A 27,688-nucleotide genomic window follows, 5' to 3' on the forward strand; every position below is an offset into this window, starting at 1 on the left:
CAGAGTCAATTTTGAATTTAATTTCAACAAAATGGTCATACACTCACATAACATGAAGTACAGTACTTATATTGCACAAAATGATACGTGACAAGTAGAATAACTTGTCTCACTCTGGTACACTTTTCTGTGAATCTAGTACCCTCGCTTTGATACAATTCATTTGAAAAAACTTTGGAAAAGGTTCAACATTACCTTTCACATATTTTCAACACTTTATACCAGTGAAGAGTTTTTACAGACACCTTCACACCAACCATCACCATATCATCTACCCTGCCTCATCATACTCATTATTTCCTTGGTTCACTTCATCCAGTTCATTACTACATCCAAAACCAACAGAATTAACTACAAACTAACTAGTACTACATATTCATATACAAACTAACTAGTATTACATTTTCTGCTGGAATGACCTTACTGAAGAGCTCAGTGACTTTCAATGTGGCACCGTCACAGGATGCCACCTTTCCAACAAGTCAGTTTGTCAAAATTCTGCCCTGCTATAGCTGCCCCGGTCAACTGTAAATGCTGTTATTTTGAAGTGGAAACGTCTAGTAGGAACAATGCCTCAGCCACAAAGTGGTAGGCTGCACAACATCACAGAACTGGACCGCTGAAGCGCGTAAAAATCGTTGGTGGCAACACTCACTACCCAGTTCCAAGCTGCCTCTGGAAGCAACATCAGCACAAGAACTGTTCATCGGGAGCTTCATGAAATGGGTTTCTATGGCCATGCAGCCGCACACAAGCCTAAGAGCACCATGCGCAATGGCAAAGGTTGGCTGGAATGGTGTAAAGCTGCCCCCCATTGGACTCTGGAGCAGCGGAAACGCATTCTCTGGTGTGATGAATCACGCTTCACAATCTGGCAGTCTTAACGCTACAGCATGCAATGATATTCTAGACGATTCTGTGCATCCAAGTTTGTGACAACAGTTTGGGGAAGGCCCTTTCCTGTTTCAGCATGACAACGCCCCTGTGCACAAAGTGAGGTCCATACACAAATGGTTTGTTGAGATCGGTGTGGAAGAACTTGACTGGCCTGCACAGAGCCCTGACCTCAACTCCATCTTACACCTTTGGGATGAATTGGAATGCCGATTGCGAGCCAGGCCTAATTGCCCAACATCAGTGCCTGATCTCACGAATTATTTTGTGGTTGAATGGAAGGAAGTCCCAGCAGCAATGTTCCAACATGTGGTGGAAAGCCTTCCCAGAAGAGTGGAGGCTGTTATAGCAGCAAAGGGGATACCAATATTAACGCCCATGATTTTGGAATGAGATGTTCGATGAGTAGGTGTCCACATACTTTTGGTCATGTCAGTTCCCAGATATCCCCTGTGTAAAACTCAAGCCACACTGCTACAATTTCTCTCCTTTGTGGACACTCCTATGTCTGGTAAGGTTAGTCAGGAAGGAGAAGCTCTTGTGACATAGTTTGCACTTGAAGGGCCTCTCCTTGGTGTGAACGGTCTGGTGCTTCTTCACGTAGGTCGCCTCAGTAAAGCGCTTCCCACACGTGGGGCAGGCGTACGGCTTGTCTGCGTCTGTCCTAATGCTCAGCCTCCCATGTTGTGACCCAATGACACCAGAGGAGGTAGAAGCAGGAGCCACCGCCCTCAGGTGGTTAGTCTTTGAACTCCCTCCTTGACCTCTTGTCATTGTTTGGGTGTTGTTTGGATTGTGTGCTGTGTTATAAGCAAGGTAAATCTTGTGGTGAACGCCCATCCTTACCCTGTCTGTATTGGTGGGGTAACCATGAGGTAACTGAGGAAGGCTAGACCCAGGGTGACCTGCATTGTTCATCATGGATACTGTGGTGTTTGTATCATAGGAACAGGAGGGTCTGTCTCTATCATCCCCAGGTCCTGCTCCTTCCCTGCACTGAGACTGTGAAGAGAAGGGTCTGGGCTGCAGACTGGATCCCTGATTGGAGCCTCTGTCTCTCTGATGACCACCAGGACTGAGATTGTTCAGTCCCCCTGTCCACTGGTTGTGTTCTGTGTGGTGGTGGAGTCTCTGTCCCTCACGGTTGGGTGCTGGTTCTGACTTGGGAAGGAAGCATGACAGCTCCTGATCCATTGTCCTGATCTGAGGCCAGGGTTTGTGTCCATCCGCCTCAGAGGTCCAGTCTCTCCCGCCAGCAACACCTGATATCTGCAGGTCTTCATGGACTGCAGACTGTAAACACAAATTGTACAGAAGAGCATATAAAGGTTTATATGAGAAACAATTTGCTGTACACACATGTGCTCAGCTCAAATGTCATGTTTAGCAACAGAGGCCAGAACAAATGGATGCGTTTCACCGGCAGCCTTCATCAGCGGCACCCGCAGAACTTTTGTCACAATGAACATTTGAGCTGCGCACAACCATTTCTCTTTCTATGATTATAAAACATTAACCATTAGAACAAGCTCCCCAAGGAGCGAAAAGATGCAGAAACAAATCTATGGACATTTGATTTGGAATGTACTACAGTCTGTCGACAAGAAATGATCCATGCTAGAAGTTGTGTGCAAATGGACAGTGTTTCCTCCGACACATTGGTGCGGCTGGCTTCCGGGATAAGTGAGCAGTGTGTCAAGAAGCAGTTCAGCTTGGCAGGGTCGTGTTTCGGTAGACACATGTGTTACGGATGTGAAATGGCTAGCTAGTTAGCGGTGGTGCGCGCTAATAGCATTTCAATCGGTGACGTCACTCGCTTTGAGACCTGGAAGTAGTGGTTCCCCTTGCTCTGCAAGGGCCGCGGCTTTGGTGGAGCGATCGATAACGATGCTTCGGGGGTGACTGTGGATGTGTGCAGAGGGTCCCCGGTTCGCGTACGGGTAGGGGCGAGGGGACGGACGGAAGCTATACTGTTAAATATGGCTCTCGACCTTCGCCTCTCCCGAGTCTGTAGGAGAGTTGCAACGATGGGACAAGACTAACTACCAATTGGATATCACAAAATTGGGGAGAATAAGCGGTAAATGTGCAACAACAAAAATGTGTGCACAAATATCTCAGTGACCTAGCAGCCAGTCTGGAATTCAGCCAGCTCCAATTAAAATACCTGATCAAAGACAACCTACAGCTCAAAGGTAATGTCAAAACATTCACAACTACTGTTAATTCATTATCAAGTGACAAAATGCTCAAATAAATGTTATTTCTCTAGAGTTTAAGACTGGGGGGTTATTATTGTTCTAAGATGGTCATACCGTGGATTATTTAGCTATTTGATTTTGAATTTGTAGGTCTAAAATTAGATATACAGTACCAGTCAAGTTTGGACACACCTACTCATTCAAATATATATATATATATTTTGCTATTTTCTACATTGTAAAATAATAATGAAGACATCAAAACTATGAAATAACACATATGGAATCATGCAGTAACCAAAAAAGTGTTAAACAAATCAAAATATATTTTAGCTTCTTCAATGTAGCCAACCTTTGCCTTGATGACAGCTTTGCACACTCTTGGCATTCTCTCAACCAGCTTCACCTGGAATGCTTTTCATATACTGAGTACTTGTTGGCTGCTTTTTTTTCACTCTGAGGTTCAACTCATCCAATACCATCTCAATTGGGTTGAGGTTGGGTGATTATGGAGGCTAGGTAATCTGATGTAGCACTCCATCATTCTACTTCTTGGTCAAATAGCCCTTACACAGCCTAGAGGTGTGTTGGATCATTGTCCTGTTGAAAAACAAAAGATAGTCCCACGAAGCGCAAACCAGATGGAGTGGTGTATTGTTGCAGAATGCTGTGGTAGCCATGCTGTTTAAGTCTGCTTTGAATTCTAAATCACAGACACCTCCACCACTTCACGGTGGGAACCACACATGCGGAGATCATCCATTCACCTACTCTGTGTCTCACAAAGACACGGTGGTTGGAACCAAAAATATCTAATTTTGACTTATCAGATCAACTGACAGATTTCCACCAGTCTAATTTCCATTGATCATGTTTCTTGGCCCAAGCAAGTCTCTTCTTCTTATTGGTGTCCTTTAGTAGTGGTTTCTTTGCAGTAATTTGACCATGAAGGCCTGATTTCATGCAGTCTCCTCTGAACAGTTGATGTTGAGATGTGACTCTTACTTGAACTCTGTGAAGCATTTATTTGGGCTGCAATTTCTGAGACTCGTATCTCTAATGAACTTATCCTCTGCAGCAGAGAACTCTGGGTCTTCCATTCCTGTGGCGGTCCTCATGAACCAGTTTCATTATAGAGCTTGATGGTTTTTGCGACTGCACTTGAAGAAACTTTCAAAGTTCTTAATTCTCCAGATTGACGGACCTTCATGTCCTAAACTAATGATGGACTGTCATTTCTCTTTGCTTATTTGAGCTGTTCTTGCCATAATATGGACTTGGACTTTAACCAAATAGGGCTATCTTCTGTATACCACCCATAACTTGTCACAACACAACTGATTGGCTCAAATGCATTAAGAAGGAAATTAATTCCACAAATTAACTTCTTGGACTTTAACCAAATAGGGTTATCTTCTGTATACCACCCATAACTTGTCACAACACAACTGATTGGCTCAAATGCATTAAGAAGGAAATTAATTCCACAAATTAACTTTTAACAAGGCACAGCTGTTAATTGAAATGCATGACTACCTCATGAAGCTGGTTGAGAGAATGCCAAGTGTGCAAAGCTGTCATCAAGTAAAAGGGTGGCTACTTTGAAGAATCTCAAATATAAAATATATTTTGATTTGTTTAACACTTTTTTTGTTACTACATGATTCCATGTGTGTTATTTCATAGTTTTGATATCTTCACTATTATTCTACAATGTAGAAAATAGTAAAAATAAAGAAAAACCCTTGAATGAGTAGGTGTGTCAACTTTTGACTGGTACTGTATATATTTGATCAAATATAGACTTTGGCCTTTAGTACCAGATCCCATGAAAATGCATTGAATAACACATTCATAAATGGAAATAATAAATCAAAAGGAATCAAAAGGTTTTCAAGTGTACTTTGTTTTATTTGTGCTTTTCTTGTACACATATTTAACCCCTTTTTTGTGGTAGACACAAAACTATCTCCATACTTCCGTTAATTAAAAAAAAACTGGTACCAGTTACATTCAGACGGGTCCCGTGACACTTGTGGGGATCGTAGAGCAAAACGGATAGTTTTCGTGATAGTCTCATCTTTCCATATTCGCTTTGTAGGCCAAACCGTTCAGACACTACAGACGTTTTCATGAGAAGACCAATTTTCTGGATGTCTCATGGTCTGACAAACACCACTGTAGCTTGGCCACCTTCCACCGCAGATGCGGATGTGATGGATTGAGACTCAGCCTATGCCACAAAACAGATTTCTCTAGCTTAAACTGAAAGATTTTGATGGGAATTTTTAAGTGTTACTTATATTGACGCACTGGTGTATCAATAGACTCTAGGGGGATTTATTAGACCTACAGTCCCATTCGATGAGAGAGAACCTGGTTTTCACAGGTCTTTCTGAGGATAATGATGGAAATATACAAACAAAACCATATATCCTAGCAGATGAGGTATTGAAAATTGCCCAATCATGGCCAAATTCGGTCATTGGAGAAAAATAAAAAGTATAGACCATGGCTTTCTATGTGAATTTGGTCGGGTCACCCAAAAAGTTACATATTGCAGCTTAACAGAAATACAAATAGCATCCTGTGAGGGGTTGATCGCTGACGATGAACTAGTAATGGCAATTAACTCATTCCAAACTGGTAAATATCCTGGCTTTGACGGTATACCAATTGAGGTGTACAGGGTATTTTTACAGAAAACTAAGAACCTTTGCTCACCTGCTTACATTTTTCATTTGAACATGGGGAATGATCAACATCCCAAAGAGAGGGACTGATTACATTACTATTGAAGCAGAAAGCAAATGCCCATTATATAAACCCTGGGCACCTCAAACTGAAGACCCCTCAATTTGTGCTGTGATACCAATATTCTATCAAGATGTTTAGCACTTAGAATGAAGAAAGTAATAAGCAAAGTGAGCAATCTGGCTTTATTTAGGGTTGCTACATAGGTAGGTTGCTACATACATCTAAAGTTCATTTCTCTACCATAAGCCACCTCCAACGTTTGTTTAGAGAATTTGACAGTACAGGATCTCCAAATCTGTCTTCTTTACCTGCGGGATCACCGGAGACCAGCCGATGAAACTGAGGAGTATTTCTGTCTGTAATAAAGCCCTTTTGTGGGGGAAAAACTCATTCTGATTGGCTGCACCTGGGTCCCCAGTAGGTGGGCCTATGCCCTCCCAGGCCCACCCATGGCTGTGCCCCTGCCCAGTCATGTGAAATCCATAGCTTCGGCCATAATGAATTTATTTCAATTGACTGATGTTCTTATATGAACTGTAACTAAGTAAAATCATGAAGTTCTTGCGTTTATTTTTGTTTAGTATAGTAGGTCTGTGTATCAGTGGTATTACAACCAAAATGTCCTTATATGCAGATGAAAGGCATTTGCCTTTCAGCCTCAACAATCATCACCTGATGCTCTTTTTGAAGATTTGAATGACTTTTCTAATTTATCGGGTCTGAAACCAAATTATGAGAAATATACCTTTTTGAGAGTGGGTTCCTTAAGAAAGTCCAACTATCTTTTGCCCTGTTGTGTACCAATGAAGTGGAGCAATGGCCCAGTGGACATGCTTGGCATCCACATTCCAAAATAATGAAGGATCTTGTAAAGGAGAACTTAGATGTGAAACTAGCCAAAATTGACAACATACTATTGCTGTGGAAAGGTAAAGCTTTGTCTTTATATGGCAGAGTGACCTTGAAAAACACATTCATTACCTCTGTTTATCTACAGTGCCTTCAGAAAGTATTCACACCCCTTTACAGCCTGAATTTGTCGTCACTGGACTACACACATTAACCTATAATGTCAAAGTGGAATTATGTTTTTAGAAATGTTTACAAATAAATACAAAATAAAAACCTGAAATGTCTTGAGTCAATACAGTGGCAAGAAAAAGTATGTGAACCCTTTGGAATTACCTGGATTTATGCATAAATTGGTTATCAAATTTAATCTGATCTTCATCTAAGTCACAACATCAGACAAATATAGTGTGCTTAAACTAATAACACACAAATTATTGTATTTGTCTTGTCTATATTGAATACATAATTTAAACAATCACAGTGTAGGTTGGAAAAGTATGTGAATAGGCTAATGACTTCTCTAAAAGCTCATATAAGTCAGGAGTCAGCTAACCTGGAGTCCAATCAGTGAGACGATATTGGAGATGTTGGTTAGAGCTGCCTTGCCCTATAAAATAATAATCTATACACCCAGTCACTACAAAGATACAGATGTTCTTCCTAACTAGTTGCCGGAGAAGAAGGAAACTGCTCAGGATTTATCAGGATAAAAAAAATTAATGGAACGGAGCTAAGCACAGGCAAAGTCCTAGAGGAAAACCTGGTTCAGTCTGCTTTTCACCAGACACTGGGAGATGATTTCACCTTTCAGCAGGACAATAGCCTAAAACACAAGGCCAAATCTACACTGGAGTTGCTTATCAAAGAAGATAATGAATGTTCAGTGTGCAATAATAGTGTTTAGCATACTTTTTGAATGACTACCTCATCTCTGTACCCCACACATACAATTATATGTAAGGTCCCTCAGTTGAGCTGTGAATTTCAAACAAACACTGATTCAACCACAAAGACCACGGAGGTTTTACAATGCCTTGCAAATAAGGGCACCTATTGATAGATGGGTAAAAATGTAAAAAAACAGACATTGAATATCCCTTTGGACATGGTAAAGTTATTAATTAAACTTTGGAGGGTGTCTCAATACACCATCACTACAAAGACACAGGCATCCTTTCTAACTCAGTTGCCGGAGAGGAAGGAAACTGCTCCATGAGGCCAATGGTTGCCAATTTCACCATGAGGCCAATGGTGACTTTAAAACAATTACAAAGTTTAATGGCTGTGATAGGATAAAACGGAGGATGGATCAACAACATTGTAGTTTCTCCACAACACTAACCTAAATGACAGAGTGAAAATAATGAAGCCTGTACATAATAAATATATTCCAAAACATGTTTGCAATAAGGCACTAAAGTAAAACAGCAAAACATGTGGCAAAGAAATTAACTTTATTTACTGAATAGTAAGTGTTAGGTTTGAGGCAAATCCAACACAACACATCACTGAGTACCAGTCTTCATATTTTAAAACATGGTGGTGGCTGCATCATGTTATGGGTATGCTTGTCATCGGCAAGGGACTTTTTTTCTTAGGATAAAAAGAAACGGAATAAAGCTAAGCACAGGAAAATCCTAGAGGAAGACCTGGTTCAGTCTGCATTCCAACACACTGGGAGACAAATTCAGCTTTCAGCAGGACAATAACCTAAAACACAAGGCCAAATACACACTGGAGTTGCTTACCAAGATGATATTGAATGTTCCTGAGTGGCCTAGTTACAGTTGTGACTTAAATCAGCTTGAAAATATCTAGCAAGACTTCAAAATGGCTGTCTAGCTATGACCAACAACAAACTTGAATAAAAATTTTTTTAAACAATGTGCAAATATTGTACAATTCAGGTGTGCAAAAGTCTTAAAGACTTATCCAGAAAGACTCACAGCTGTAATCACTGCCAAAGGTGATTTGAACATATATTGACTTGTGGGTGTGAATATATATGTAAATTATATATTTCTGTATTTCATTTTTAATACATTTTCTAACATTTCTAAAAAACACTGCATTAAGTCAAGAGATATGAATATTTTATGAAGGCACCCATTCTTCAAATAATCAATAAAAGCTTTCTTGCATTTTCAATATTATCCTCAGGAGAATTCAGAGCCATTATCCTCAGGAAAATTCAGAGGCAGATCATATGGTTGAATTCAAATATACTGATAAACTATCAGGTACTGGGAGCAATTCCAACAGAATGGAAGACAAAAAGGGAAAGGAAATAGAAACTGTTTGTAGATCTCATATTAAATCTCACAGATGGTTAACTAGCGATACAATCAATAAAGACAAGTACCATTTTCATTTGAAAAACACAACAAATTAGATGCCTTCCCACACAATTTCAACTCTTACTGGGGGAAGCATTTATAGAACATTAGACTCCACAATCTGAATGTTTCAGTTGAAGATATTGTAAATATTTTTGGCTACTAATAAGATGTTACAAATATTGGGCATCGAAGAACCCCGTTTCTGCCGTTTTTGTCGTGTGGAAGTGGAGGAATTCTTACATATTTTCTGGTATTGCCACATAGGTGTTAACTTTTGGACAAAAGTACAAGAGTGGTTACTCCCTGTTTTACACGGTTTTGTTATTTTTCCACAAACAGTAAAATTGGCTGCTGCTGGGGTAGGTTTCCATTTTTAAAACTCAGAAAACAAATATGTTAGTATTGGAATCTTTCAACCTAATTGTCAAACACTATTATTCACTAGATTGCAAAAGAAAATGTGAGGTCTCCAGATTTTACTGATAAGTGGGACCAAATAACACATCAAGAAGGATGGGCCTTGATTTCATATACAAAAGAAAGGTGCTCCTGATTGCCAGTAATATGACAATTCTATTTGTTTCGTTTTTTTGTTTGTTGAGTTGTATTTATTGTGGTTGTTTTGTATTTTTGTATGTGATTCCTGTTTATGTCCTTTTCTAGTTTAAGGTAATTGCTTCTTTGTTTTTGTGTGTCCACCACACTGAGGTAGTGGACTGAAGAGGGTTGGGTGGTCTGGGGGAGATGTGGCTGGTAGTTTGAAACACGATTGAAACAAATACAAGGAAAGAAAAACCCCCAAAAGAAAAAGGACGGCTCCTTGAAAAAAAAAAATATTTAAAATATATATATTTAGAATAATAAATAGTTGTATAATAAAAAATAGTTTAGTTCCCCTAAATGTGGGAATGTGGAGGTGGGTAAAACTTTTTTTTTAAATTAAGTCTAGTCCATCTCTAACACTGTGATTCAAGTACCTAATAATATGGAGCCATTGGAGTAAAAAAAGGTTTTCCATATGTGTTGATTCATGAATGAAGTATAATGTTTTGGTCAGACTGAGATAAAGGAAACTCAGTCCCTAAAATGATACAAAAATAACCAAGTCAGTCAGCACAGAGTCAATATTGAATTTAATTTCAACAAAATGGTCATATACTCACATAACGTGAAGTACAGTACTTATATTGCACTAAACGATACGTGACAAGTTGAATAACTTGTCTCACTCTGGTACACTTTTCTGTAAATCTAGTACCCTCGCTTTGATAAAATTCAGTTGAGAAAACTTTGGAAAAGGTTCAACATTACCTTTCACATATTTTCAATACTTTATACCAGTGAAGAGTTTTTACAGACACCTTCACACCAACCATCACCATATCATCTTCTCTGCCTCATCATACTCATTCTTTCCTCGGTTTACTTCATCCGGTTCACTGCATCCAGTTCACTACTACATCCAAAACCAACAGATTTAACTACAAACTAACTAATACTACATTACATGTCACTATACATGGGCCGTGTGCATTTTCTGCTGGTGTATCCTGAGGTAGCTCCTCTCTGAGAACCTCTTCCCACAATGCGTACAGGCGAACGGCCTCTCTCCCGTGTGGACTTTCAGGTGCATCTTCAGCTGGTGCTGGTGGGAGAACCTCTTCTCACACTGGGGGCAGCTGTAGGGTTTCTCCCCTGTGTGGACCCTCTGGTGTCTCTTTAGGTGACCAGCCTGAGCGAAGCACATTTGACAATGGGTACAGCTGTAGGGTTTCTCCCCTGTGTGCATCCTCTGATGGATCTCCACCTGTTTGGGGAAACTGAAGGCTTTCCCACAGAACAAACACGGGAAGCGCTTCTCTTTGCCACCGGATATGCAGATAGAGTTACTGCTACTGTAATTTGTCAATGGGCTTGTGTAGCCATTTGGTGTTGAGGCACTGGCATTGTCGGAAGTCTGGTTTAACATTAGGAAAGTGTGAGGAGGATGAAGGCCAGGGAATGTCTGTGTTGTTTGAGGGTCCATGTTCCAGTTTATAGATCCTATAGAAGGCAGGCTGAAGGAAGCACCTATTAGGGGGTTAACCTGAGGCGCCACCAATGTCTCTGAATCACAATTATAGGAGCAGGACGGAGCATTGCTAGCCCAGTCTGTGTCTGTTGTTCTCTCCCCTCGCATACGGACACCTCCCTGTCCCCGCAGACCAAATCTACACCTTGCTCTGGTCTCAGACAGTCTATTGTCATGGAGACTAAGTTTGGTTATTGTTTTGGGTTCAACAGTCTGTTTCTGGTTGTGGTTAACAGTGTTGTTCCCCAGCCCAGAGTTGAGCACGCTGTCCCATCCACTGACCTCCACTATGTCGCCTCTGGTCCTGGCCTTCTCAGTGATGTCCCCTGGGCCCTTGGTTACACCCGTCTGGTTCTGGGAATCCAAGATGGCCACCCAGTCTCCCCTGTTAGCCTCCAGCCAACTACCTGAAGAAGAGGTTAGAATATAGACTTATATTTAGTTATTTTTTGTCAGTTACCAGGTCAAGTTCATACATTTATAACTTGAGTTTTTGTATGTAAAAAGTTGTATTGATTTAATTGTTTGAATGAAAAAAAATAATAGCCAGGTGCATCACTATTTCTATGGAAGATCTATCACTATATGTAGGCTGTATGTACACTGAGTATACAAAACATGCTCTTTCCTTGACATTGAGATGACAGACTGAAAGGGAGGGGACAGGAAAAAATAAGGATTGAGACAATTGAGACATGGTTTGTGTATGTACAGTGGGGCAAAAAAGTATTTAGTCAGCCACCAATTGTGCAAGTTCTCCCGCTTAAAAAGATGAGAGGCCTGTAATAGGTACACTTCAACTATGATAGACAAAATATTTTTTAAATCCAGAAAATCACATTGTAGGATTTTTTATGAATTTATTTGCAAATTTTGGTGGAAAATAAGTATTTGGTCAATAACAAAAGTTTATCGCAATACTTTGTTATATACCCTTTGTTGGCAATGACAGGGGTCAAATGTTTTCTGTAAGTCTTCACAAGGTTTTCACACACTGTTGCTGGTATTTTGGCCCATTCCTCCATGCAGATCTCCTCTAGAGCAGTGATGTTTTAGGGCTGTTGCTGGGCAACACGGACTTTCAACTCCCTCCAAAGATTTTCTTTGGGATTGAGATCTGGAGACTGGCTAGGTCACTCCAGGACCTTGAAATGCTTCTTACGAAGCCACTCCTTCCTTGCCCGGGCGGTGTGTTTGGGATCATTGTCATGCTGAAAGACCCAGCCACGTTTCATCTTCAATGCCCTTGCTGATGGAAGGAGGTTTTCACTCAAAATCTCACGATACATGGCCCCATTCCTTCTTTCCTTTACAGGGATCAGTCATCCTGGTCCCTTTGCAGAAAAACAGCCCCAAAGCATGATGTTTCCACCCTCGTGCTTCACAGTAGGTATGGTGTTCTTTGGATGCAACTCAGCATTCTTTGTCCTCCAAACACGACGAGTTGAGTTTTTACCAAAAAGTTATATTTTGGTTTCATCTGACCATATGACATTCTCCCAATCTTCTTCTGGATCATCCAAATGCTCTCTTGCAAACTTCAGACGGGCCTGGACGTGTGCTGGCTTAAGCAGGGGGACACGTCTGGAACTGCAGGATTTGAGTCCCTGGCGGCGTAGTGTGTTACTGATGGTAGACTTTGTTACTTTGGTCCCAGCTCTCTGCAGGTCATTCACTAGGTCCCCCCATGTGGTTCTGGGATTTTTGCTCACCATTCTTGTGATAATTTTGACCCCACGGGGTGAGATCTTGCGTGGAGCCCCAGATCAAGGGAGATTATCAGTGGTCTTGTATGTCTTCCATTTCCTAATAATTGCTCCCACAGTCGATTTCTTCAAACCAAGCTGCTTACCTATTGCAGATTCAGTCTTCCCAACCTGGTGCAGGTCTACAATTTTGTTTCTGGTGTCCTTTGACAGCTCTTTGGTCTTGGCCATAGTGGAGTTTGGAGTGTGACTGTTTGAGGTTGTGAACAGGTGTCTTTTATACTGATAACAAGTTCAAACAGGTGCCATTAATACAGGTAACGAGTGGAGGACAGAGGAGCCTCTTAAAGAAGAAGTTACAGGTCTGTGAGAGCCAGAAATCTTGCTTGTTTGTAGGTGACCAAATACTTATTTTCCACCATAATTTGCAAATAAATTCATTAAAAATCCTACAATGTGATTTTTCTGGATTTTTTTCTCAATTTGTCTGTCATAGTTGAAATGTACCTATGATGAAAATTGCAGGCCTCTCTCATATTTTTAAGTGGAAGAACTTGCACAATTGGTGGCTGACTAAATACTTTTTTGCCCCACTGTATGTGTGCCATTTAGATGGTGAATGGGCAAGACAAAAGATTTAAGTGCCTTTGAACGGGGTATGGGAGTAGGTGCCAGGCATAGTGCTGTTGAGGTGACTGTATTACCGCCACACCGGCGGTCACAAGTCATGAAGGCAGTCAAATTCGGCGTGACCGTTTAGTCATAGTAATTAGGCTTCTCCAAGCTGCTGGTCATTAGTGGCCTACCAAACTTGCTAACTGCCTTGTAAATCAGCACTCTATTGTCCTTCTAATCACTCTGACAATGCAAATGTATTCGAAAATATAATCAAACAATTAATGAGAGCCCATGAGCTCATGTTGAGCAACATTTCAATAGGCTATGCAATTGCGTGATGGCCTCTTAAAAAGAGGAGGAACCCATCAGCTTTCTATAGGCTAGGCCACTATATTTATTTCTCAACTTTCCTAATATTAAGAACATTTTTATATTTACAACAGGAGTATAGCCTACCTGGCTGGAATGAAAATAAATCACGGGGAAAAACATCCTCCATTTGCTACTTACAATAAGTGCATAGATGACATGTATTTTTTCCCGCTGCCCCTGTTTCGAAACAGGTGCATGATAATGGTCCATTCTAAATCAACACAAATTTCACACATATATTATTTAGTATATGTACAGACAAGATTAAATCAGGAATAGTCTGATGTGTGACAATATTAGCCTATCACTTGTGAATGATGCCCAGCATAAGAACAATGACTTTTTCTAATCATAGTAGTACACCTCATGTGGTCTAGCCCATGGGCCTATATGTTTTAATAAGGTTTGTATCACAACTAAAGTGGCCAAATAACTTTACAAGGGGTGTATAGCCTAACTGGCATACATAAGCGGCGCATGAGTTTTAAGTTTGTGCTAGATCATTTTCACCATAAAAAATAAAATGTATAATAAAAGCATGCATAATTGCATTTGTGGTCACTCTTGACAGAGGTGTTTTCCGCTAATGGAACATTTGCGCTTATAACCTACTACCATGTGCGCAATGCTGCGCATATAATGTTTTAAAAAATTCCCTTACATTTTAAGCTAAACATTCTGATTTGTTGCGTCAGCCACATTGCGTAAAAAATATTTTTTGGTGCAAGTGGTTGTATTCATTTGGGATCTATCGCATCCCACAACTGTCCCAGACTATGTTTGGAATATTTATTTATTGCACAGAATAGGTCGGCTTTTGTACTATGGAGGATAGTAGATTAACAAAGGCTAGTGCTTTTGCTGTTCGTTAGGCCTACTCATCTTGTTGGCTGACGAAAAGTAAATGTGGACAGTTCTTCAAATATGTTAAATATGCACCTCGGAATTGGATAAGGACATGCGCAGTTGCGTCCCCGATGCGTCTATCTTCACTTGTAGCCTGTGAGAAAGACCCGATCACTTGAAGGAGCACGCAGCACTCAGGGAGAAGGGCACAATGGCCACTGGCCGCAAAAGGCATGGATTTCTTTAGGGTGCATTACGGCCACACAAAGGGGTTGCCACAGTAAAATTCTAGGCATTATCAAGTGCTTGTCAAATTGTGAATGAGTGACTGATGTAGTGTGTACAGTCTGCGCAAAAAACTAAGCAGAGCTCATGCCTTTCAAGCTATTTTTTTCAAATAATCATTAGAGTCGCATCATGCAGCCTTACAATGTATTACAAATCAAAACATATAGCCCAACGTTTGTATCACAACTAAAGTTACATTAATAACTATAAATTAAGCATATAGGAGTACCTATTTCTTTGTTAACCACTCAACACAGAATAACCGCATGTGCGCACTCCCTCAAAAATATCCTTTCAATTTTATTCAGCTTTGTTCAATTGTATTCTTTATACTATAAAATAATGCCACGGAATTCTAAGCAAATCTTGTCTGCTAAATGAACTAGTGTAGCCCACAGTCATTTGACATAGCCAGATCAGGACCTAACATAAGGATAACTCAGAGTAAGCTATTCTGTTCTTCTGTCACGTTCTGGCCTTTATTTCCGTTGTTTTGTCATTATTTAGTATGGTCAGGGCGTGAGTTGGGGTGGGCAGTCTATGTTTGTTTTCTATGATTTTGGGATTTCTATGTTTCGGCCTAGTATGGTTCTCAATCAGAGGCAGGTGTCATTAGTTGTCTCTGATTGAGAATCATACTTAGGTAGCCTGGGTTTCACTGTTTGTTCGTGGGTGTTTGTTTCCGTGTCTGTGTTTTTCACCACACGGTACTGTTTTGGTTTTCGTTCGTTCCACGTTTATTTTTTTTGTATTCAGTTGTTCATGTTGAGTATTTCTTATTAAAAGAACCATGGACACTTACCACGCCGCATATTGGTCCTCCGATCCTTCTCGCCTCTCCTCTTCAGAAGAAGAGGAGGAAAACCTTTACATTCTGAAATAGACTACATTTTCTTCATATCATGCTTCTTTAGACCTGTCTAAAATAAATAATGGATTTATTGTGATGGTGTAGGCTATATTAAATGGATTTATTATACTTTTTAAAATGTAGATGTAGGCAATATGTTGTAGCCAGGAGATGCTAAATATGTTTATGTTAATTAACGGTCAATTACCGTGAGACAGACAGTTATTTGCTTGGCAATCACCAGCTGACAAAATTTCGCGACCACCACAGCCATAGCCAGGCACACCGGTTTGTGTCAAGAACTGCAACGCTGCTAGGTTTTTCATGCTCAACAGTTTCCCGTGTGTATCAAGAATGGCCCCCCACACAAAGGACATCCAACCAACTTGACACAACTGTGGGAAGCATTGGAGTCAACATGGGCCAGCATCCCTGTGGAACGCTTTCAATACTTTGTAGAGTCCATGCCCTGACGAATTGAGGCTGTTCTGAGTGGGGAGGGTGCAACTCAATATTAGGAAGATGTTCTTAATGTTTGGTACTCTCAGTGTATTTCTCCCTTACCTTGCTCCCCCATCTTTAGTCCACTCAAAAGGTCAATGCTCTCTGGTCCATCTTCTATTGTCTCCTCTTTGACTAGCAACAGATCAAGATTCCCATCCTCCATGTCTACTGACTGTAAGATACAGAGCGAGAGGATGTTGGATCAAGAAATCTGATATGGAGCATCTTCTGATTGGGCAATGAGGTACTGCTATTAATACTATGCAAGTGTGTTAGTTGATTTGATTACTTGACACTCTTTAATGTTTTGATCATTCAAAGGCATGGTCCCACACTTAAGACACAATTAATTAATCAAGACCTGGGCCCGTATCCACAAAGAGTCTGAGTAAGAGTGCTGATCTAGGATCTTTCCATATAATCTTATTCATTATGATCTAAAAGGCTAAACTTATCCTAAATCAGCACTCCAACTCTGAGAGGCTTTGTGGATACAGACCCTGACCTAATAACATTCAGACAGTAGTTCACAGTGGGTTTACCTCAGTGAGACTGTGTTTGGTCCTGTGCTGCTCAGCTGGTTCCTCTGTGGATTCAGGAGGTGTAGTCTGGTTGTCCTCCATGACCATGGGACCCTCAGGGTTCCCCAGACCCTCCTCACACCCCTCCTCCTTCACCAGCAGTACCTCTGGACCCTCCTCCTCCTGGAAGAGAGAGGTGATACAGACATTCACTCCCTCAGGTACATACACACACAAGATAATAAACACACTCAACATGGAGGGGCCAAACTTGCAAACATAAGCAAGCTTTTAAAGTTAAACAGGTTATCACACACAAAATGCACATAAGCCAACTAAAATGTGTGTTTTACTTGCAAGTGACAGAAAGCTAAATTGTAACTGGTCCCATCAGATAACACAGATAACACACATTAGCCCTTTGCTAACCTCACCAGGTGGCAGTGATTACTTCTTGGCACAACTTCTGCAGCCAATTAAAGTCGTAGATGTAGTTGGACGTGTTCATGGAAGCATCCTTAAAGCACGTCAGTCCAAATGCACATTCTGATCAGCAAAGCAACAAGGCTATCGTGTGTATTTCATTGACTGGTGGAATTGCTCTCTGTCTAAAGTGCCTAGTCCATGTAATTGTCGCAAGGGTTTGAATCTCACATGAGTCGCCACCCCCCGCACACAAACAAACTGCTATTGCCAAATAATCACATTGCATATGATTACATGGATGTGTACACATAAATGTAGGCCGAGGTTTTAAATGCATTTTTATAATCTGCTTTGTCATACGTATTTTTTCCCTCGAGGAAGATGATCCAAAGTGTACAGTAGAAATAGTTTGCACTCTCATTCTCGTCCTACAGGTGGCAGTGTTGCAGCTTGAATCAACAGTCTTAATGGGGCATTTCAAAATGTTTTTTTTGTTATTTAACCAGGCAAGCCAGTTATTTAACCAGGCAAGTCAGTCAAATTCTTATTTACAATGACAGCCTAGGAACAGTGGGTTAGCTGCCTTGTTCAGGGGCAGAACTACAGATGTTAACCTTGTCAGCTCGGGGATTCGATCGAGCAACCTTTCGGTTACTGGCCCAACAGTAACCTGCCGCCAGCTTCTACTTCATATTCATCTCAAGCAGCACCCCAACATCAACAAATGTGAAAATGGTGCTTTCTATGTTTTGTAGTAAAAATAGAGGAAGATAAGTGTTTCTATTGACATCAACCAATTAGTTGACAATTAGTAGGCAATGCCTACTTATAATTGGTTAATAATCACGCGATGCACACCAATGATGTCATTGGAAACACTTATCTTCCTCTATCTTTTTTTACTGCAAAACACAGAAATGCGCCATTTTCACATTATGTTGATGTTGGGGTGGTGAATATGAAGTTGAACATTTTATATATGTCCCTTTAATGTAGGAAGAGTATATTTGTATGTAGGCTACACTTACAGTACCAGTCAAAAGTTTGGACACGCCTACTCATTCCAGGGTTTTTCTTTATTTTTACTGTTTTCTACATTGTAGAATAATAGTGAAGACATCAAAACTATGAAATAACACATATGGAATCATGAGGTAACCAAACAAGTGTTAAAAAAATCAAAATATATTTGATATTCTTCAAAGTAGCCACCCTTCGCCTTGATGACAGCTTTGCACATTTTTGGCACTCTCTCAACTGAAAATGTTAGAAATGTCCCTTTAATGTAGGAAGATACTTGGCTGCCATCAGTATATTTTATGTAGTCTACACTACAATGTTTTATAGTTTATGCATTATTATAATATTCGACTTCGTCACATGTGCTTTGAATCAAGTATCAAGGACTGACATTGAACAGTTTATTCCTCAACAAAAAAGCTTGATGTGAGGTTACAAGTCAACCTCTTTAGCAGCCACCTAGAAGTGATGAGGATGGCAATAAGCCTTCATGACCGCTATTTGACAAATCCATAAGGCTCTTGATTTTTTTTAACAATAAACTTTCTTTCATACAAGCACATGGATGTGTGTGAAACAGATAAACCAAAAATGTTGATTTTGTCATAATGTGGAAAATGTGAAAATGTTGTCTAACGTTAACAAGTCTAAAAAGCAGCAGCTCTGTTCCATTTGAGCTATTTCTATGCTTCAGTTCTTTATTAAGTTTAGTTTTTGTGTGTCGTACACCAGCTTCAAACAGCTGAAAATGCAATCTTTTTTGGTTCTGAAAAATATATTTCACAGTGGTTTAGATGGTACAATGACTCTCTACACTATACTTGCTTGTTTTGTCACATAAACTGAAATTAGGTAAACTATTAGAATTTTAACAACCAGGAAATGGCAGAGCGATTTCTGCATAGAGCATATTTAAGAAATGCCATTGGATGGTGGGTAGAAAATCTAAGACCTTTGATAGGCTGAAGCAGAAGTTCCTACATTGTAGGATTTTTAATGAATTTAATGGCAAATTATGGTGGAAAGTAAGTATTTAGTCACCTACAAACAAGCAAGATTTCTGGCTCTCACAGACCTGTAACTTGTAGCTCTGTAGCTGTAGCTCCTCTGTCCTCCACTTGTTACCTGTATTAATGGCACCTGTTTGAACTTGTTATCAGTATAAAAGTCACCTGTCCACAACCTCACAGTCACACTCCAAACTCCACTATGGCCAAGACCAAAGAGCTGTCAAAGGACACCAGAAACAAAATTGTAGACCTGCACCAGGCTGGGAAGACTGAATCTGCAATAGGTAAGCAGCTTGGTTTGAAGATATCAACTGTGGGAGCAATTATTAGGAAATGGAAGATATACAAGACCACTGATAATCTCCCTCGATCTGGGGCTCCACGCAAGATCTCACCCCGTGGGGTCAAAATGATCACTAGAACGGTGAGCAAAAATCCCACAACCACACGGGGGGACCTAGTGAATGACCTGCAGAGAGCTGGGACCAAAGTAACAAAGCCTACCATCAGTAACACACTACGCCGCCAGGGACTCAAATCCTGCAGTGCCAGACGTGTCCCCCTGCTTAAGCCAGTACACGTCCAGGCCCGTCTGAAGTTTGCTAGAGAGCATTTGGATGATCCTGAAGAAGATTCTCCCAATGTCATATGGTCAGATGAAACCAAAATATAACTTTTTGGTGAAAACTCAACTCGTCGTGTTTGGAGGACAAAGAATGCCAAGTTGCATCCAAAGAACACCATACCTACTGTGAAGCACGGGGGTGGAAACATCATGCTTTGGGGCTGTTTTTCTGCAAAGGGACCAGGATGACTGATCCGTGTAAAGGAAAGAATGAATGGGGCCATGTATCGTGAGATTTTGAGTGAAAACCTCCTTCCATCAGCAAGGGCATTGAAGATGAAACGTGGCTGGGTCTTTCAGCATGGCAATGATCACACCGCCCGGGCAACGAAGGAGTGGCTTCGTAAGAAGCATTTCAAGGTCCTGGAGTGGCCTAGCCAGTCTCCAGATCTCAACCCCAAAGAAAATCTTTGGAGGGAGTTGAAAGTCCATGTTGCCCAGCAACAGCCCCAAAACATCACTGCTCTAGAGGAGATCTGCATGGAGGAATGGGCCAAAATACCAGCAACAGTGTGTGAAAACCTTGTGAAGACTTACAGAAAACGTTTGACCTCTGTCATTGCCAACAAAGGGTATATAATAAAGTATTGAGAAAAACTTTTGTTATTGACCAAATACTTATTTTCCACCATCATTTGCAAATAAATTCATTAAAAATCCTACAATGTGATTTTCTGGATTTTTCTTTTTCATTTGGTCTGTCATAGTTGAAGTGTACCTATGATGAAAAATACAGGGATAACTTGCACAATTGATGACTGACTAAATACTTTTTTGCCCCACTGTATATATATATATACACACACTGCTCAAAAAAATAAAGGGAACACTTAAACAACACAATGTAACTCCAAGTCAATCACACTTCTGTGAAATTGTCCACTTAGGAAGCAACACTGATTGACAATACATTTCACATGCTGTTGTGCAAATGGAATAGACAACAGGTGGAAATTATAGGCAATTAGCAAGACACCCCCAATAAAGGAGTGATTCTGCAGGTGGGGACCACAGACCACTTCTCAGTTCCTATGCTTCCTGACTGATGTTTTGGTCACTTTTGAATGCTGGCGGTGCTTTCACTCTAGTGATAGCATGAGATGGAGTCTACAACCCACACAAGTGGCTCAGTACATCAGGAGACGTGGAGGAGGCCGTAGGAGGGCAACAACCCAGCAGCAGGACCTCTACCTCCGCCTTTGTGCAAGGAGGAGCACTGCAAGAGCCCTGCAAAATGACCTCCAGCAGGCCACAAATGTGCATGTGTCTGCTCAAACGGTCAGAAACAGACTCCATGAGGGTGGTATGAGGGTCCGACGTCCACAGGTGGGGGTTGTGCTTACAGCCCAACACCGTGCAGGACGTTTGGCATTTGCCAGAGAACACCAAGATTGGCAAATTCGCCACTGGCGCCCTGTGCTCTTCACAGATGAAAGCAGGTTCACACTGAGCACATGTGACAGATGTGACAGTCTGGAGACGCCGTGGAGAACGTACTGCTGCCTGCAACATCCTCCAGCATGACTGGTTTGGCGGTGGGTCAGTCATGGTGTGGGGTGGCATTTCTTTGGGGGGGCCGCACAGCCCTCCATGTGCCCTCCAGAGGTAGCCTGACTGCCATTAAGTACCGAGATGAGATCCTTCAGACCCCTTGTGAGACCATATGCTGGTGTGGTTGGCCCTGGGTTCCTCCTACTGCAAGACAATGCTAGACCTCAGGTGGCTGGAGTGTGTCAGCAGTTCCTGCAAGAGGAAGGCATTGATGCTATGGACTGGCCCGCCCATTCCCCAGACCTGAATCCAATTGAGCACATCTGGGACATCATGTCTCACTCCATCCACTAACGCTACGTTGCACCACAGACTGTCCAGGAGTTGGCGGATGCTTTAGTCTAGGTCTGGGAGGAGATCCCTCAGGAGACCATCCGCCACCTCACCAGGAGCATGCCCAGGCGTTGTAGGGAGGTCATACAGGCACGTGGAGGCCACACACACTACTGATCCTCATTTTGACTTGTTTTAAGGACATTACATCAAAGTTGGATCAGCCTGTAGTGTGGTTTTCCACTTTGATTTTGAGTGTGACTCCAAATCCAGACCTCCATAAGTTGATCAATTTGATTTCCATTGATAAATTTGTGTGATTTTGTTGTCAGCACATTCAACTATGTAAAGAAAAAAGTATTTAAGAATATATCATTCATTCAGATCTAGGATGTGTTATTTTAGTGTTCCCTTTATTTTTTTGAGCTTGTGTATATATAGTGGATGGAGTGAGACATGATGTCCCAGATGTATATATATATATATATATATATAGAAATGACTGGGAGTTATATATATATATATATATATATATTAATCGGAATGGCCGATTAATTAGGGCTGATTTCAAGTTTTCATAACAATCGGAAATCGGTATTTTTCAACGCCGATTTTGCCAATAATTTAAAAAAAATTACAACTTTATTTAACAAGGCAAGTCAGTTAAGAACACATTCTTATTTTCAATGACGGCCTAGGAACGGTGGGTTAACTGCCTTGTTCAGGGGCAGAATGAGGGGATTCAATCTTGCAACCTTACGGTTAACTAGTCCAACGCTCTAACCACCTGCCTCACGAGGAGCCTGCCTGTTACGCGAATGCAGCAAGAAGCCAAGGTAAGTTGCTCGATAGCATTAAACTTATCTTGTAAAAAAAATCTATCAATCAATCATAATCACTAGTTATAACTACACATGGTTGATGATATTACTGGTTTATCTAGCGTGTCCTGCGTTGCATATAATCGATGCTGTGCGCATTCGCGGAAAAGGACTGTCGTTGCTCCAACGTGTACCTAACCATAAACATCAATGCCTTTCTTAAAATCAATACACAAGTATATATTTTTAAACCTGCATATTTAGCTAAAAGAAAGGTTAGCAGGCAATATTAACCAGGTGAAATTGTGTCACTTCTCCTGCGTTCATTGCACAGTTTGAAACAGTTTGGGCCGCCTGGCTCATTGCGAACTAATTTGCCAGAATTTTACGTAATTATGACATAACATTGAAGGTTGTGCAATGTAACAGCAATATTTAGACTTAGGGATGCCATCCGTTAGACAAAATACGGAACGGTTCCTTATTTCACTGAAAGAATAAACGTTTTGTTTTCGAAATGATAATTTCCGGATTCGACCATATTAATGACCTAAGGCTCGTAATACTGTGTGTTATTATGTTATAATTAAGTCTATGATTTGATAGAGCAGTCTGACAGAGCGGTGGTAGGCAGCAGCAGGCTCGTAAGCATTCATTCAAACAGCACTTTCGTGCATTTTGCCAGCAGCTCTTCGCAATGCTTCAAGCATTGAGCTATTTATAACTTCAAGCCTATCAACTCCCGAGATTAGGCTGGTGAAACCGATGTGAAATGGGGTGGCTGTTGTCGATGTGTTCCTGGTTCGCACCCAGCTGGGAACGAGGAGAGGGATGGAAGCTATACCGTTACACTGGCAATACTAAATTGCCTATAAGAACATCTAATAGTCAAAGGTATATGAAATACAAATTCCTATAACAACTACAACCTAAAACTTCTTACCTGGGAATACTCATGTTAAAAAGAACCACCAGCTTTCATATGTTCTCATGTACTGAGAAAGGAACTTAAACGTTAGCTTTCTTACATGGCACATATTGCACTTTTACTTTCTTCTCCAACACTTTGTTTTTGCATTATTTAAACCAAATTGAACATGTTTTATTTTTTGAGGCTAAATTGATTATATTGATGTATTATATTAAGCTAAAATAAGTGTTCATTCAGTGTTGTTGTAATTGTTATTATTACAAATAAATAAAAAAAATTGGATGATTAATCGGTATCGGCTTTATTTGGTCCTCCAATAATCGGTATCGGCGTTGAAAAATCATAATCGGTCGACCTCTAATATATTTTTTTAATGTAATTTTTTAAAACCTTTATTTAACTAGGCAAGTCAGTTAAGAACAAATTCTTATTTTCAATGACGGCCTAGGAACAGTGGGTTAACTACCTTGTTCAGGGGCAGAACGACAGATTTGACATCAGCTTGGGGATTCGATCTTGCAACCTTTCGGTTACTAGTCCAACGCTCTAACCACTAGGCTACCTGCCGAGTGTGCAACTATTTATTTTTAAACCCATCATGGTGGACATAAATATATCAGCTATGATAAGTCAAAAGTAATCAGCAGACAAATGTGACTAAACTATGATGTGTACAGTAGGTGTTTGTTAGTGTGTAGGTATGTGTAGGTATATTTAGCAAGTGTATATTGGTTATAAAGTGCTGTCGGGTGTATGCAGAATAGGGTGAGATCAGATGTGATGTACACAGAGTATACCAAACATTAGGAACACCTTCCTAATATTTAGTTACACCCCCCCCCCCTATTTTGTGCCATCAGAACAACTTCAATATGTCGGGGCATAGACTTTACCAGGTGTTGAAAGCATTCCACAGGGATGCTGGCCCATGTTGACTCCAATGCTTCCCACAGTTGTGTCTAGTTAACTGGATGTCCTTTGGGTGTTGGACCATTCTTGATACACACAGGAAACTGTTGAGCGTGGAAAAACCCAGCACCGTTGCAGTTCTTGACACAAACTGGTGCGCTACTACCATACCCTGTTCAAAGTCACTTAAATCTTGTCTTGCCCCTTCACCCTCTGAATGGCACACATACACAATCCATGTCTCAATTGTCTTAAGGCGTAAAAGTCCATCGTTACCCTGTCTCCTCCTCTTCAGCTACACTGATTGAAGTAGATTTAACAAGTGACATCAATAACGGATCACAGCTTTCACCTGGTCAGTCTATGTCATGGAAAGAGCAGATGTTATTAATGTTATGTATACTCAGTGTATATTAAAGGGAGTCTCAATGAAAGTCAGAATAAAAAGTCCCATTTTGTGTTTATTAAAAGATAAACAAGGGTTAAATACACCATATGAAAACCACACATACACATATCTAAACTAAAACTGCATTCACTTTCTTACTAAAAAAGTGTCTTGGGAAAAAATTTATTGTTGGATGGAAGTAGTGAAATAGACATTTGTAAACATTACAGTACAAACACTATGTAAAATACTTTTCAGGCTTATATATGCCTTACATATCGCACGTCTGGATGCAATATTCTACCCAGGAATATTCAACACTGAAATCTGTGACTCTCGTTATTCCAAATGCATCTGTGGATCTTTTCGGCTGACATTTTTCTTTATGCAGGGTTTGATATAAACGTCAGAAGCTATCGAGTGGAATGGTTACTTTCTATGTTATAGAGTGGAATGTTTTTTCTGCTGGTGTAGCCTGAGGTAGCTCCTCTCTGAGAACCTCTTCCCGCAGTGTATACAGGCAAATGGCCTTTCTCCCGTGTGGACCTTCAAGTGCATCTTCAGTTGACCAGGCTGTGCGAAGCGCATGTGACACTGTGAACAGCTGTAAGGTTTCTCCCCTGTGTGGATCCTCTGGTGCCTCTTCAGGGTGTCCTGGCGAGAGAACCTCTTCTCACACTGGGTACAGCTGAATGGTTTCTCTCCTGTGTGTACCCTCTGGTGCCTCTCCACCTTCTGGGAGCTGCTGAAGCCTTTGTTACAGAACATGCAGAGGAACCGTTTCTCTTTATTATTGCCTGATGTGGCTCCCCCTCCCTGAGCCTGGGCTCTAGCCCTGTCGTTTGAGTTCAATACCTGATCGAAAAGGACACGGCCGCGTGAATCGGAAGGTGCCATCAACGTGGACACTGGGTCGCGATCCTTGAACACGTGTAAAGGGGAGTGGGTGGTGACATTTGGATTTGTCTCCAAGCTTCCCCTGTAATCTAAGAAATCTCTGCCCTGTGAGTGTCCGTCTCCAAGGTGACTATCTGCATTCCACGTGGGAGGAACGTTGCCCTCCACTTTTACAGTCCCCTCATCTGCCAATATAACCTCCTCTTTCTTATCTAGGAACCCTTCAGAGTATACACTACTACTGCGCAGGTTCCAGTCCCCTCTAGACAGATCAGTCTGTGTGTCTAAACCCAAGGGTATGTTGCCAGGGTCCATCTCTGTAGTGTAAGAACAAGACGGATCATCCCCGTCAGTGTCTAACGCGTCACCATCACCATCCCCACGGGAATTAACCGTCCTCTGGCTCTGGTGAAATACTGGTAAATACTCTGAGCTGGGAGCAAGAGGACTGCCCAGACTACCCAGCCCCAATCTCTCTGGGTCTGATCTGTGGTCAGATCCTGTGTGTAAGAGCCTGTGTGTTACAGTTAAAGTCTTGGTGTCTGTCTCTGACTTGAGGACAGCGTTCGGTGTTCCACTGACCTCCGTGATGCTGCGTCGGGTCCTGGGCTGCGCTGGGGTGGTGGGGTCCTCCGTAGCTACAGAGGGCGCTCCAGACTGAATGTCTCTGATGTTCCGTGGGTCCTCCTCTCCTTCAGACCTCTCCAGTTTGACCCCAGGACCTGCAGCCTCTGGATCTGTAGACTGGAACAAGAAGATAACAATGTCGTAAGGAAGTCGCACATGCTCCCCTATGGCAGATAACTTATTTTTTTCTCTTTCCTTTATTTAACTGACGATAAATGAGGACGTTACATGTAAGCAAGTGAATAGCTGAGGGGAGATTTTCTGAAATAAACGGGACACATTTGATTTACAAAGTAACTCATTGTTTTTAATGCAACACTATTACACTAACCTCTATCATGATAATGTGCTGGGTTGAGGTTCCACTCCCCTCATCAACAGTGATTGTTTGGTCATCTCTCCATGTATTGTGTTCTGCTGACTTCACAAAGCTTCTGTGGCCTCCAGTGAGATGTCCTTCACCTGAGAGAGTGATTGTGGGAAATGAGCTGGTTAAGTTAGCTACTGTCAATGCTATATTGTACACTTTTTACACTGTCTTACAATTGGTAAGGATGTATGGTAAAACTTCTCATAACTTCTTGAAAAACGATTTATTGAGTATGGATTATGTTCCATGCATCTAATTGTTTAATTTAATAAATAATAGAAATGCAGTAAATCAAGAATCTGGTTAGAATAGGATTGTGTCTCTCACAAGATAGCTAAGTAATCAGTGGATTTATTGTATACTGATCCAAAAACTGACCAAGACCCAATCCTGGGTAATATCTGAACACATGTGCAGAGGGGAACGGTTCGACAGGCACTGAACTATATATGAACGGCAACAGGTAGCACAGCCTCTGCCTTCTGCAAAATGTACCTCTTGTCATTCCTCTGTATCGGTCAAGGATCTTGACACTACTGGGGCGACTGGCGAGGACGCGCTCTCGCATTGTTCTCTCTGCGCGCTCCCGTGCAACCTTCAGTTCTAGTAGTTTCCTCCGCAATGCCCTGTTTTCTTTCTGGCTTTGATTTATTTCCAAACGAAACACTGCATAGTCGTCGTCTACCAGTTTACAGATCTCTGCCACGGCTGCATTCGCAAGCACCTCCATGATGGAGGCTATTTGAGTGTGAAAAACCATACAGTTAGCCATTTTTGCTAACGTTAGCAGCTAGCTAGCTAGCGTCTCCTAGATAACAGCTATCAACCAAGTCCTGTCTCCAACGTGAATTAAACACGACATGGGGTTTGATGCAATACAGTTAAAGGAGTCATATTTTGAGTTCCAGTGTGTCAATACACGTCTAAATAAAAACGATAACGTGGAAATGAACTTGTAATAACTGTTCACTTCCGTTTACTTCTTCTTGTGAGTTTCCGGCAGACTCGACGTTGTTTTGCG

General features: G+C 41.2%; 1 protein-coding gene across 2 annotated transcripts; it reads right to left on the reverse strand.

Annotated features, from left to right (window-relative positions):
• On the reverse strand, positions 1-27,688 carry LOC109894072 (zinc finger protein 263-like). 2 transcript variants are annotated; one of them, XM_031828171.1, is made up of 7 exons: positions 27,163-27,688; positions 26,629-26,759; positions 26,253-26,414; positions 16,841-17,002; positions 16,359-16,470; positions 11,397-11,521; positions 1-2,187 (listed from the first exon to the last, which is right to left on the reverse strand). In XM_031828171.1, the coding sequence occupies exons 1-7, from the start codon at positions 27,437-27,439 to the stop codon at positions 1,369-1,371; spliced, it is 1,788 nt and encodes a 595-aa protein (XP_031684031.1). In that variant the 5' UTR covers positions 27,440-27,688; the 3' UTR covers positions 1-1,368. The 2 variants fall into 2 exon arrangements, with proteins under 2 accessions (XP_031684031.1, XP_020342887.2); XM_020487298.2 differs by lacking the exon at positions 1-2,187 and having other exon boundaries at positions 10,160-11,521.

Source organism: Oncorhynchus kisutch, linkage group LG7 (assembly GCF_002021735.2).
Source record: "Oncorhynchus kisutch isolate 150728-3 linkage group LG7, Okis_V2, whole genome shotgun sequence".
NCBI lineage: Eukaryota > Metazoa > Chordata > Actinopteri > Salmoniformes > Salmonidae > Oncorhynchus > Oncorhynchus kisutch.

Bases quoted from the DNA above. Each gene is read 5' to 3' on its own strand.
- LOC109894072 (XM_020487298.2), bottom strand. From the start codon at position 27,439: ATGGCTAACTGTATGGTTTTTCACACTCAAATAGCCTCCATCATGGAG. The intron at 17,003-26,252 runs GTCAGTGGAACA...TCTCTCTTCCAG, and splicing joins CCCGACGCAGCATCACGGAG to GAGGAGGAGGGTCCAGAGGT. The intron at 16,471-16,840 runs GTAAACCCACTG...TGTATCTTACAG, and splicing joins CCAAACACAGTCTCACTGAG to TCAGTAGACATGGAGGATGG.